Here is a 13,163-nt window from a genome sequence, read left to right as displayed (position 1 = left end):
GGTGCAGCAGGCTAAGGACATAGCATCATCTCTGCAATGGCATGGATTCAATCCCTGGCCTACACAATGGGTTAAAGACCTGGTATCGCTGCAGCTGTGGCATAGGTTGCAGCTGTGGCTCGGATGGGATCCCTCCTCGAGAATTTCCACATGCTGCGAACGTGGGGGGAAAAAGTTTGAAAAATACTGATCTAGGATCTACTAGTAAGACAAGCTTATAAATTTTCTCAGAGTAGGAGCAAAATTAGAAAGAATGTTTTTATAAGTTTTTATAAGATTATCTAAAGGTCATCTAAAATTCTAAATAACTATGTACTAAGATTTTAAATAACTATGTACTCATTTCTCAAATGCTTAGAATTCAATTATTCAAAAATTCAAAAAAGACTTACTGTTTATCTTCTATATTCCAGGCATGGTTCTGTGTGTTGGGAATAGAAAACTGAATAAAACGAAGTCCTTGCCCTCGTGAAGTTTAAGTTCTATCAGAGATAAGTAGCCATGGTGCCAGGAGCTAGGCTGAGTGCTTTACATAATTCAATGAGGTTGACAGTATTTATCTTCATTGTTTAAACGTGGAAACTGAAGCTTAGAGAACTTAACTTGTCCAAGATCTCTCTCCGTCCCTCTCTTTCTCTCTCACACACACACAGCTACTTAATGGCAGAACTGGGGTTCAAACCCAAGGCAGCAGGATTCCAAAGCTCCGCCCTTAGCCATCATTACACTACACTGCAGAGTCCATCTATTTGCAGGAAAATAAAGTAAAACAATGGCATGCCCAAGAAAACTCTAAAAGTTTCACAAAGCTGTGACCTTTGATCATACAACTTCAATTATAGGTGGTCTGGAGTTACTTGCTCTTTTAAAAATTTCTATAAGTTGAAAGAAGACAATGGTAAAAGTCGACCAAAACTAATTTCATTTCATTAAGTCTGCTTTGGAATAAACATTCTAAACCATCAGATGATTTTTATAGTGTCTTCAAAACAGTAAATAAAGAAAATAATAAAGAACGGTAAACAAAGATAAAAATTAGCACATGTGGTTTAAAAAAAATAAAAGGAGGTCTGCTCCATGAATAAACTCAGCTTAGGCTTCCACAATAACAGGCTTCAGCAGACGAGCAAGGCTAGTCACAGGCTTTATTAGGATACTCACTCCCTAGATGAGGTTTGAGAGACGTGTTGAGAGAAGCAAGGCCACCCACGTCGACAGCTAGATATGCTGAATCAACCCTGGCAGGACAGGCGAAAGTGGTGGGGGTCAGAACACCTCACATCCCCCGATGTTAATACATTGTCTGAGCCTTGAGACCAGTTGTTTCTGTTTTGCTCACACTATATCCTCATCACTTACTACAGTGTATAGGATGTGGCAGGTACTCCGTAAATATTTGCTAAAGGATTTCGCACAAGTTATTTCTTCTCTAAGGCCTGGATTTCCTTAAGCAAAAGAACCGCACTAGATCAAGATATTCATTTTTAGCTCTGAAAGTCTATACTGGAAAGAGTTCCCGTCATGGCGCAGCAGAAACGAATCCAACTAGGAACCATGAGGTTGCGGGTTCAATCCCTGGCCTTGCTCAGTGGGTTAACGATCCAGCGTTGCCTTGAGCTGTGGTGTAGGTCGCAGACACGGCTCGGATCCTGCATTGCTGTGGGGATGGCATAGGCTGGCAGTTGTAGCTCCGACTAGACCCCTAGCCTGGGAATCTCCATATGCCGCAGGTGCAGCCCTAAAAAGACAAAAGACAAAAAAAAAAAAAAAAAAAAAAAAAAAAAAGTCTATACTTCTTTGAGTTAGAATTTCTAAATACATTACATAAAGTGTTTACGAAGTTACTCTAGGACATCCGGGTCTGATATACACCTAGTCACAAGGCTTCACAATATCTTACTCACTGCAGTTCAGTATAAGATAAGTAATGAATTTGCTCTGTTGAAACTGGTGAAACTACTGAAACTCCTTGATATTGATACTGCTGAGGCAGCAAGATATACAAACTACTGTAACTACTGTAGAAATGATGCAAAATATGTCTGACCATCCAGCTGAAACAGGAGAGAAATTGATGCCCATAAAACAAAAATAATGGCAGCAGCAAAATTTAGGTCTTTTTAAATGACTGAAGACTCAGCAAAACCTGTTGCCTGGCTTAACCAAATAACCTTACTTACTGTGGAGGAAGCATGCTTATTTTTCAAATAATATAAAATATGTTTACTTTCCTTAATCAATTGTCAATTAGAGATCACTTCCTAATGTTTTGCAACTTTCTCCAAAAAGGAAAAATAAATTATTTTCAATCCATTATTTTAAATAATATCTCAAATAATGAAGCAACTTAACTACATCACAAAACTACTAGTTCATGAAATGGGGTTTTATTAAACATATTTGCTAAAGACTGAAATCAGATTAGGCATTAAAGTACATCCTTTGTTTATAAAAAAAAAATTAATGGTTTTTCAAATCACCTCTAATTGCTTTGGGCAGAAAGTCTGGCTTCTACATATTTCAAACCCCTTTCTAAATATTTCAAATCACTTGTTATATATAAGAAGCACCAATAAAAACTAGAGGGGAATCAGAAAACTCTTGAAAAGTACCAAGTCCTCAAACTTAGCACCCAATTTGGGCACACCTGGCTTGACATAAAAAGTCAAAAAGTAATTCAAATATTTAAATGAAGACATATTAAGAGAAATGTCATAAGATACTTTATAATGTGACTGCCAATAACAAGGCAAAGAAGACTTAAGGTATCCACCATGGACAGATTCCAAGAGAAAAAGTTTATACCGATGACATTTCCATAGACTGACTTGCCTCTTCTACTTTTAACTTTTCTAAGTGTGTGCTTAAAAACAACGTTATTATTCAAAAGATACCTCAAGTTTTAAAAGAATAGCTGCTTTTATAACATTTAAAAGAAAAGAGAAACAATTCAAGCTTACTTTGATACAAATATAGCATTCCATAAGGAACTGCTGGTGGTAAGGTGGTACAGCCACTGTGTAAACAGTTTGGTGGTTCCTCAAAAGCTAAATATATTTATAACCAAAAGATCTGAAAACAAGGCTTCAAATATATACTTAGACACCAATACTCATAGCAGCATGATTCGTAGTAGCCAAAAGGTAGCAGCAACAGATGACTGAATAAATGAAATGCAGTATATACCTACAATGGAATATTTCTCAGCCATAAAAACAAAGTACTGATACATGCTACAAAAATGGATGAACCCTGAAAACACGATGCCAAGTGAAATGAATCAGATGCAAAAGGACAAACTTATGACTCCAGTTGTATGAAATATCTACAACAGGCAACGTCACAGAGGTAAAAAGGAGATTAGAAGTTACCAGTGGCTAGGGAGGTGGTAGTGCAGGGGACAATGGGGAGTTGCTGCTTAATGGTTAAGGAGTTTCCGTTTGGTATTTAAAGAGTTTTGTAAATAGACAGTGGTGATACAGATGTACAACATCGTGAATGTAATTAATACTTCATTTTACATTTAAAGATGGTTAGAATGCATACACATTTGTTCAACGGTAATTTTGTAAAAATAGCATTCACCCCACAGATTGAAATACAAAGGGAAAATGTGCCTTTATGTAAAATGGAGACAAGTGGTGGTCATCACATTAACCAAGCTGTCCAACGTGGCCACTTGCAGCCTGATTTTATGTGTCTCCTGCTGTGATCAATATAATGGTCTTGCTGGAAAATTTGGCCTTAACATGAAGAAAGTGAAAAATCTAGAATATTATAGGATAACTGGTCTGGATTCTTCAAAGGATTCACCACCATTAAGAAAAAGATGGGAGTTTCCACTGTAGCTCAGCTGGTTACGAACCCGACTAGTATCCATGAGGATGCGGGTTTGATCCCTGGCCTCGATCACTGGGTGAAGGATCTGGTATTGCTGTGAGCTGAGACACAGCTGTGGTGTAGTCTGGCAGCTGCAGCTCCAATTCAATTCCCTAGCCTGGGAACCTCCATATGCTGCAGGTGTGGCCCTAAAAGCAAAAAGGAAGGAAAGAAGAAAAGAAAAGAAAGAAGACTATTGATAAGACTCTTTTAGATTGGGGAAACTTAAAAAACACAAGAGCCAAATGCAATGCTGGAACCTTGGCTGGATCTGATCTGGAAGAAAAGGAGCTCTAACAGATATTTTGGGGATAACAGGAAATTTGAGTCATAGACAGCATGTAGGATGACAGCACTGAATTACCGCTGATTCCTCAGTTACAGTAATAGTACATGGGTTATATAAGAGAATGCCCCTGTACTTGGGAAGTATATACTTGGGAGGTATTTACAGGTGGTGTGTCATGAAATGTGTAACCTACTTTTGGATCATTTGGCAAAAGAGAATGTGTGTGTGTGAGAGAAACAGAGACAGAGAGAGGGAGGGAGAAGGAACCTTTGGGGTAAGATAACAACTGGAGCCGTGAAATGAAGGATATGTATGTGTTCATGCGGTTTTCTTTCCATTTTACTGGGGGTTTGAAACAAATGTTTTTAAAGATTAAAAAGCCAGAATTCCTTGAAGTGTTCTTTTCCACCCAGAACACGCTAAGGAAGGCTAAATGAACACGGGGGAAAGTGTAACAAGTCCAGGGCTTTACTTACCTTCCACATCGTACCAATGAGCGCCATTCGTGATCCCATCTTTGAAAGTCTCGTCTTCATCTCCGGGGCAATGGGGTGCACCCGTTTTCATGATGGGGTGGTTTGAAGCATAGGCTTTTGCCAAGTATTTAAATACTTCATCATCTGAGGTTTTGCTATAGATTCCAGTAGCCTTATGTTCTGGAGAATCATCAAAAGGATAGCTTGCTACCACTGAGCCACCATGTAGATTTCCAGAAAGCACAAACCTTCAAAAACACAGCCAAGTCACATATTACATTTTAAAGGGCACAGAAAATGTATTTTTAAATCCTACATGTTCCATAAATAAACTTAGATATTCCTCTAGACACCTAGAAGACAACTCTCTCAGCTGTTGTTTTTCTTGTTTTTTGTTGTTGTTGTTTGTTTTTAATTTTTTTTTCTTTTCTTTTTTTTTTTTATGGCCACATGCATGGCATATGGAGTTCCTGGGCCAGGGACTGAATCCAAGCTGTAGCTGTGACCTATGCTGTGCCTTTTAACCCACTGTGCCGGGTGGGGTATCAAACCCATGCCTCCACAGCAACCAGAACCACTGCAGTTGGATTCTTAACCCACTGCATCACAGCAGGAACTCCTCAGCTGTTGTAACAGATAAACAACAATAAAAAAGAAAATGGAAAGACAGCATTATCAATTCAACAAATTTCAGTTTTTACAATTCAAGTTAACTTCAAATAACTTTAAAGAATGTTCCCATCATTGAAAAGATAGCTGAACAACAAAGTATAAATTAATGTTTCAGGAGACATCTTATTTGGGGAACTCTAAATTCATGTAATAGGTTGAATAATATGAATTTGCCAATATGCAGCCATGTTTTGATCTACATATTGACAATTTCTTAGAGTTCCATCTAATACCTGCATCTTATAATGCGTTTATTTCATAGAAAGTGTGGCTTACATAAGTAAATATTTGTTGAATACATAAGTTAGGTTAATGAGTTTCATGCTTTGTATACTACTGTCCAGAGAGAATTTTTAAGATAGGAAGTCTAATTTAAAACAGGATGTGTTCTGGCTCATTCCAGTTTCACAATACACTAAACTCACATTTTCAAGAGAGAAGCTATAGTTGAGAAGATTCAGGAGGGAGAAAAGACCTGACACAGTGAGCTGCTTTCAGAGAAAAACAATACAGCACATAAAAGACTATTGCATCACTGTAAAAGCAGCTACTCTTTCCAGGCTCAACGTTCCTGGTTGGGCCATTGAAAAATAAACTGACATGGAGACAAGGCTGCTTTTATAAAAGAGATATTTTAATTTTTTAATGTTTTTACTTTTAAGTGAACCTATTTACAATTTGGTCAAATTTATAGATATAGAAATACTGAAGAACACCTTTTATGGTAAAAGCCAAAGGCAAAAACATGCTTTAATCCTATTTACACATTTTTTACTCATGCAACAGTTCAAACCTTTGCTACCAGTGAAGATTAAACACTTGTCTCTCTGCCCTCAAAACTGGATTTTTTGCTTCTATCTTTTTGTGGCTGAAATTAAACTGACCCACAGAAATTCTAAAGGGGGTTGCTATATAACATTTCTTCCCATACGCTTGAAAGAATATTAAGTCTATGATATGTTTAATTTGAAAGGTTACATATGATCAGTACCTCCCAGAGGAGGTCAAACAATGAAAATTACTTGTAACACAAAATCTGTTCATCAGAAAACAGAACTTAGCTGATAAAGACAGTGCTTAAATACTAGATTAGACTGTGAAAAAAGACTAGTTTAAAACGAAATAATTATAATTAGCATAGTTCCAGACACCAGAGGAGAATGCCATTTGATGTGGTGGCAATAGCACAGGCTTTGAAAGCAGGCAAATATGTGTTAGAACATTTGGTTTCTCAGACATGTCATTCACCAGGAACATGACCAGAAGTTGCTGCCTGTTAATTAACTGAACCCCAATTTCTCTCTCATCTGTAAAATGGGGATTAATGCTACTTGCTTCCCAGGGTTGTTATGAGAATTAAATAAGATAATACAACATCTTCTAGCACAATGACTGCTTTATAGCACCTGCTCAACAAATGTTCATTCCTTTGGCCATACCTAACATCCTGCTTAGGGAATTACTGCCTTATAGACAATCTACTCCCCACTTCCACTGCCAGAAAGAATGCTACAGAAACTAAAACTAGGTATATATTCTGATATTCTAACTCCACCTTACTCATCTCTCCACCATAGGCAAGGTATTAACAATATACTTCTTGGTTTCTAAAATAATTTAAGTACTCCCCACCACCACCAAGACAGACAGACAGACACGCACACACACACACACACACTTTGGGAAAGTTACAAGAAGGCCAGCCCAGTTCAGAAAATACATTCCACAACAAATTTTCTTGAGGGTCAACTGTAAGCCAAATGTTGTAGTCACTAAGGAATACATCAGTGAAGAAACAAATACAAAAATGCCCTCATGGCATTCATATTCTAGTGGGAAAAAAAAATGGATAACTGAACATTCTAAATAAGTGAAGCATGCTATTTATATATTTTCTTTCTTTCTTTCCGCCACACCCTCAGCATGTGGAAGTTCTCTGGCCAGGGGTCAAACCCAAGTCACAGCAGCAACCCAAGCCATTTGAGTGACAGTGCTGGATCCTTAACGCTGCACCGCGATGGAACTTTTTAACTACATATTTTCAATTAAAACTTTAAATTCCAAGAGTCTCTACTGAAGGCTGTATTCCACTTCCTTCAACATTTCTTCTAAGACGTCTCAGAAATACTATTAAAATGGCTTAACCAAAGACTTTTAGAACAATGAAATAATTGCAATCTACTTGAGTGACAAAATTATTAGGTTTTCTTTACTCATACAGCCTCAAAGTACCAGTGCCACTCTGGTAAGGATGAGCTCAAGAGAAAGTGATAACTACTACAGTGGCTATAAGATTACTGCTTTTCGTCTTTGTCAAACCAACTTTGCATATCAGTCCAATTTTATTTGGACAATATTTTATGGCTTCCATCTAAATCAATTCTCTTAAGTGTTTTCTCACATTTGACTTTAATATATCTCATTCATTGCATAAGATTTAAAGTGGCTGCTAAATATAAAAATTATAAATAAGAGTCTCTAGATATTAAAGTCAATCTCTAAGGTAACTCTATATGCTCCCCTGATAACCCTATAAATGACTTTTTGAAATTAAGAAAAACTTGATGTTTGATAAGCTAAATTCTAAAGGTTTCAGTACATTGTGGATTTATACCTACCCCAACTTTATAATGCTTTTCACAAACATACCCCAAAAATCATTTATATGCTAATCTCCTATTAAAGTCTAAGCAGGAATATTTAATTAAAGCAGTGTGCCCCCAAAATGAGGGTTAAGTATAAATTATAAAATAATTTAATAATGGAGTTAAAATCTTCTATATTTTCCTAAGCATTTATCGGTTATCAATAGTACAAAATCATCAATTAGATGGAGTATTAAGTGTAACAAAGAAAATAAACTTCACTTTCCTAAGAAGGAGGAAATAAGTCTTAAAATCTTACATATCCAAAACAATAAGAAAAGTCTGTTTCTAATGTAGCTGGGTGAATAGGATATCAAGACATTTTCAGATGACTTATTTCACAAAATACAGTGCAAAAGGCAATTTCCCTATACAGACTGATGTTTGTGGATTTAAAATTTCCTATTAATACAGACGCAAAGTATTGCTTTTGGAATGGATAAGCAATGAGATCCTGCTGTATAGAACTGGGAACTATATCTAGTCACTTATGATGGAGCATAATAATGTGAGAAAAAAGGAATGTATACATGTATGTGTAACTGGGCCAACTTGCTGTACAGTAGAAAATTGACAGAACACTGTAAACCAGCTATAATGGAAAAAATAAAAATCATTATAAAAATAAAATAAAATTTCCTATTAATAAAGCTGACTTTATATTTAGGAATCAATCTCAAATTGTGTGTATGCTTGTTTTTCACCTTATTCACATATCAGTGTCCTTTGTTATTGATGAATCATTAAATAATATGTATCTTGAGTTTTTTTAAAAGATAGAGGATGAATAAGATGTACCTTTCACCCTATATACTCACCTACTTTCCCTTCTGATTAGAGTTACATTTGGAAGACAGAGGATATGATTAGAGTAGTCATCCATCACAAAACAGAATGACTTTCTGTGTACAAAATGACACAGATGAGTTTTTTAAATTTTCACAAGCTCCTATCATGGAACTAACCAGCCTAGACTATAACTTATAATCATTAAATACTGATGATAGGAAAGAGGTACCCAGAGAGCAAATCTTTGGTTCTAGATACAAAGTTTAAAGCTCTCAATATAGTCTCAAGGTGACTTGCACCAAGACAATGCTCATTTTTATTTTTGGTCACAGCAGAGCTAATACTAAAGATTAAAATCTATTCACAGAATTTACATCTCTGCAGGGTCGTGATGGAGCATTTTAAACGTATCATTTAAGCAATGCAAACAGTGCATTTGATATATCATCTCAGAAATGTCCTGGCCATCACAGCTTCTAACATAAGCTGTGTGTTAAAATCACACTTCTTATGTAAATGTTCAGAGGTCCTGACACCATTATCTTTCAAAGAAAAATCTTCCCAGAAAGTGTATGTGAAATTAATATCTACAAGGGATCTCAGAAGGAGGAGTAAAATGAAAGGTGGGAGATAAAAAGAATCTAGAATTGTCATAATGCCCATGAATTTTTCAAGGTCTGCTATATATACTGAAACCTTGTAAAAAAAAAAAAAAAAAAAGATGATTGCAAATCCTACAGGGAAACTTCTTTACCTGTTATTGCTTTTATCTTATCTGTCACTCAGAAATCCTCAAATCAGGGTGGAAAGATGAATTGCTTCACAAGCCTTATTAAGATACAAAAATGGGGATATGCTGGTAAGGCTGATGCTTGAAAACGGAAAGAAGTGTAGGCTCACTTCAGACTTTTTTCCATCTGAAGAAAGCTCCCTCTTCTTTTATTCCTCGCCTCCTCTTTTTTGCTGAAAATCCAACCCATCTCTCAAGACTCATTTCAAGTTCTACCTCTGCCACAGAGATGACCCATATTATTGCAGCTCACACAGATTTTGCCAGTAGGAACGATTCATGTAAAGTCTAACTGGATACATAAACACATCTTGTATATATTTAAAATATTTTGTTATACAGCAATTTCGAGGGTCTTATGCTCCCTTCAATCTTTATTTTATTTATTTATTTATTTACCTTTTTAGGGCCACACCTGCAGCATATGCTGGTTCCCAGGCTAGGGGTTGAATCGGAGCTGCACCCACTGGCCTACTCCACAGCCACAGCAACATCAGATCTGAGCTGCGACTGCGACCTACACCACAGCTAAGGCAACACTGGATCCTTAACCCACTGAGTGAGGCCAGGGATGGAATCTGTGTCCTCATGGATGCTAGTTAGATCCGTTTCCGCAGCCACGACAGACACTCCTTTTAATTTTTAAATCCCACATAGCTGAATAATACTTAAGGTATGTCTTAAGTGTGACAATTAACCATTCAGCCCTGACCCACTTAAAAAAAAAAAAAAAAGTGCTCAAATGGCATCAGAAACCCTTCACAGCCTAAAATGAAGCCACTTACAGATGAAAATACCAGATCTGAACAAGTTTGCCAGCCATATCCACATGCTGCATAGCTATGTCAGAGGTAAAGACGGGAAGAGCACCAGTATCTGTCAAATAACCAAGAGGAAGACCCCAGAAACCATCATCTGTCACTTTCAGGGTACAGTCTCCCTCCACTGCTGCTAAGAGTACTAAGAAGCAGAAGGTTGGAGGCTAAGTCTCAGCTACACTCCTTAACTCTGTAAAATACTTACAATCTGACTCTCGACTTCCCCATATGCAAAATAATGATGTTAATACCGTCTACCCCATCAGGTTGTGGCCAACATAAGCTGAGCTCATGCAGTCCATGAAACGGGCTTAGCACACTGCCTTGGTCATAAAATAATTGCAATATTGTCGACTAATCTACAAAATAAGTGAGCTGACCTAGGTCATCCTTAAGGTCTACCTCATATTCTACGGTCCTGTGGGACTAGGGACCAGAATGCCAAGGTGTCTCCTCTCCAGGCAAACAGCGCTCTCTGCATTCTTTGAACAAATGACAGCCTCGAGGCAGCGCTTCTCGGACAATTAGCGGGACAGGAGGCTAAGCGGCCTGGGCCCTTTCCCCGTTATGGAGTGTCGCCCGCTGCCCTCACTACCCCAGTTCCTTAGGCCTGCAGGCTCTGTTTGAGCGCCTACTGAGTCCCAAATCCAGACTCCGCCGGTGGAGGAGGCTCACGTGGAGGGTGGGTGGCGACAAGGAGGGCGGTGGAGAGAGGACAACACTCACTTGTTCCTGCGGATCCACTCGATCAGGGCGCGCACCTCAGGCACGTCGTCCAGGGACGGGGGTTCGCCCGTGCTGAACTGGTCCGGGAAGCTGCGGTTGAGGTCGCGGCCGCGGCTATTGTCACGGCCGCTGGCCCCGGGAGGGCCGCTGTCGCTGAGACCGCAGTCACCCTCGCGGGCGCGCTCGAAGCCGTCGGGGTTGAGGCTGGGCAGCACATACACATCGGTGGTGTTGAGCAGGCGGACCAGGCGCGGGTCCCCACGGCGGTAGCCAGCCGCCAGCTCGCGGGCCAGGTAGATGAGCACCTGGCGGGACACGGTCTCGTCGCCGTGCATATTGCCCACTAGCTTCACCTGAGGCCGGCCGGGCAGGAGCGGCCCCGCCGCGTCGAGCCCCGTGTCGCCGTCAGGAGGCGGCGGCCCCAGGCCGGCCGTGAGGCGCAGCACCCAGAGCGGCCGACCCTCCACCGAGCTGCCGATGCTGAAGAGGCGAGCCAGGCCCGGGGGCCCGGCAGCCGCCGCCTCCCTCAGCACGGAGCCCAGCTCCTCTTCGTGGTAGTAGCGGTCGAACTGGCCCTCGTCCGCCTCGGCGCCCGCGCTTGTCGTTGTCGTCGTGGCCTCCGCCTTCTTGATGTGTGCTGCCTGGACCGGGCTCCGCAGCAGCAGCAGCAGGCACATAAGCAGCGGGAGGCGCCCCCGCCGCCAGGGTGGCCGCGCGTCCCAGCCGCTCGCCATCTTCCAGCAGCGCCGCTAACCCCGGCTCCGTTCCCGCAACTCCGCGCTCCGGGCGGCCGAGGCCCGCCGGATCCCCTCCGCTCCTAGCAACCCCATCCCGCCCTCCAGCCGCAGCCAATCGCCAACCGGTCTGCTGCGGCGTCACGCCGGGGGGCGGGGCTGTCCTTAAAGCAGCCGATTCCCTCTGGGTGTGCCTTCCTTCTGTCCGGGAAGAGTTCGGTCACTCTTTTCCGTCGTCAAGGTTCCTGTCGCTCTTATTCTCTCCTCCCCGTTTCCTCTTCTGCGTTTGCTCCGTTTTTCCTCTACTCGCTCAGTCTCTTCTTTTGGCTTACCCCTTAAATTCTCACCCCCTTTTCTCGGAGTACTCTTCCTAGCCTCCTTCCCATCTTTGTTGCAGCTTTTCCCAGCTGCGCTTTAACGCTTAGAACAGAGAATCGAAAGAATCAGAAGGTTCGAAAGAATCAAAGGACACACACACACAAAAAAAAAAAAAAAATCAAAAGGTTCGAAAGAATCTACCCTAGAAGAGCCAGAGGACGCCTCAGCCCTTTCTACCGGAGTTGTCCTGCCTCGGCTAGAGCCAGCGCCCCGCTAGCAATTGAAGAGACTAGGACACTTGGAGTGGCACAGGGCTCACAATCTCATTCCAGTGTTTAGATTCTTTGTTAAAAGAAGGTGTTTCCTTTATGTTTAGTGGAAATCTGCTATGTCGTAGGGTCCCTTTGTGTTAATGGATGTACTTCGTTGGTGTTACCCAGGTTATTTCACTGCCACTGGTTCCTGTGTGTGCTGGTCTCAAAAGCCCTGTAGGCAGTTTTCATTTCATGGTTCACTTACCCACCTCTCACACCTCTCCTGGGTGAGTTACTTGAACTGTGCCCTTAGAATGACATTTTAAAAGCAGCAGGTATAACATTTCTGGAAACACTTGCTTGGTGAGTATAATTCCTAAACACCTCAAAGCTGGCAAATACAGTGGTTTATCATCTTAGAGAAGAGCCCTTTAAACTGGTCTTTAAAGTAGGCTTTAGTCACTTAAGCTTGAAGAAACATGAAACCTCACAACCCTTTTTATCAAGTGTGAATTCTACCCATCAAAGAACATAATTGCAATAACTGTTGTAGTTTCTTATTTCTGAGCCAAGTGTTTCAAATGTTCTTCCTTGAACTATGATTGAACCCTAATATAAACAGTAAAGAGTTCATTCATTCATTTATCAAATATTTATTGAGCAACTGCTGTGTGCCAGAGGTAAATACCAATAAGCAATTCCTTCTGCTCAGTTAGAGATTGGATACAGTTTGTGATCAGTGGTACAACAGGGATATGGGGGCCCAGGTGAGG

General features: G+C 40.5%; 1 protein-coding gene across 1 annotated transcript in view; it reads right to left on the bottom strand.

Annotated features, from left to right (window-relative positions):
- Nucleotides 1–11,861, bottom strand: part of CPD (carboxypeptidase D) — a 70,817-nt gene extending 58,956 nt beyond the window's left edge. The window contains exons 1-2 of the mRNA XM_003131786.5: nucleotides 11,085–11,861; nucleotides 4,645–4,892 (exon numbers count right to left, since the gene is read on the bottom strand). Coding sequence (XP_003131834.3) covers nucleotides 4,645–4,892; nucleotides 11,085–11,818 — 982 coding nt within the window. The 5' untranslated portion in view covers nucleotides 11,819–11,861. The remainder of the gene's footprint in view (nucleotides 1–4,644; nucleotides 4,893–11,084) is intronic.
- Between the last annotated feature and the right edge of the window lie 1,302 nt (nucleotides 11,862–13,163).

Source organism: Sus scrofa, chromosome 12 (genome assembly GCF_054392235.1).
Source record: "Sus scrofa isolate SSC_HxYL_T2T_F1_AM1 chromosome 12, Sscrofa_HxYL_maternal_Yorkshire_Landrace_v2.0, whole genome shotgun sequence".
NCBI lineage: Eukaryota > Metazoa > Chordata > Mammalia > Artiodactyla > Suidae > Sus > Sus scrofa.
Note: the sequence above shows the minus strand (reverse complement) of the source record. Positions and strands in the feature narration are given on the sequence as shown.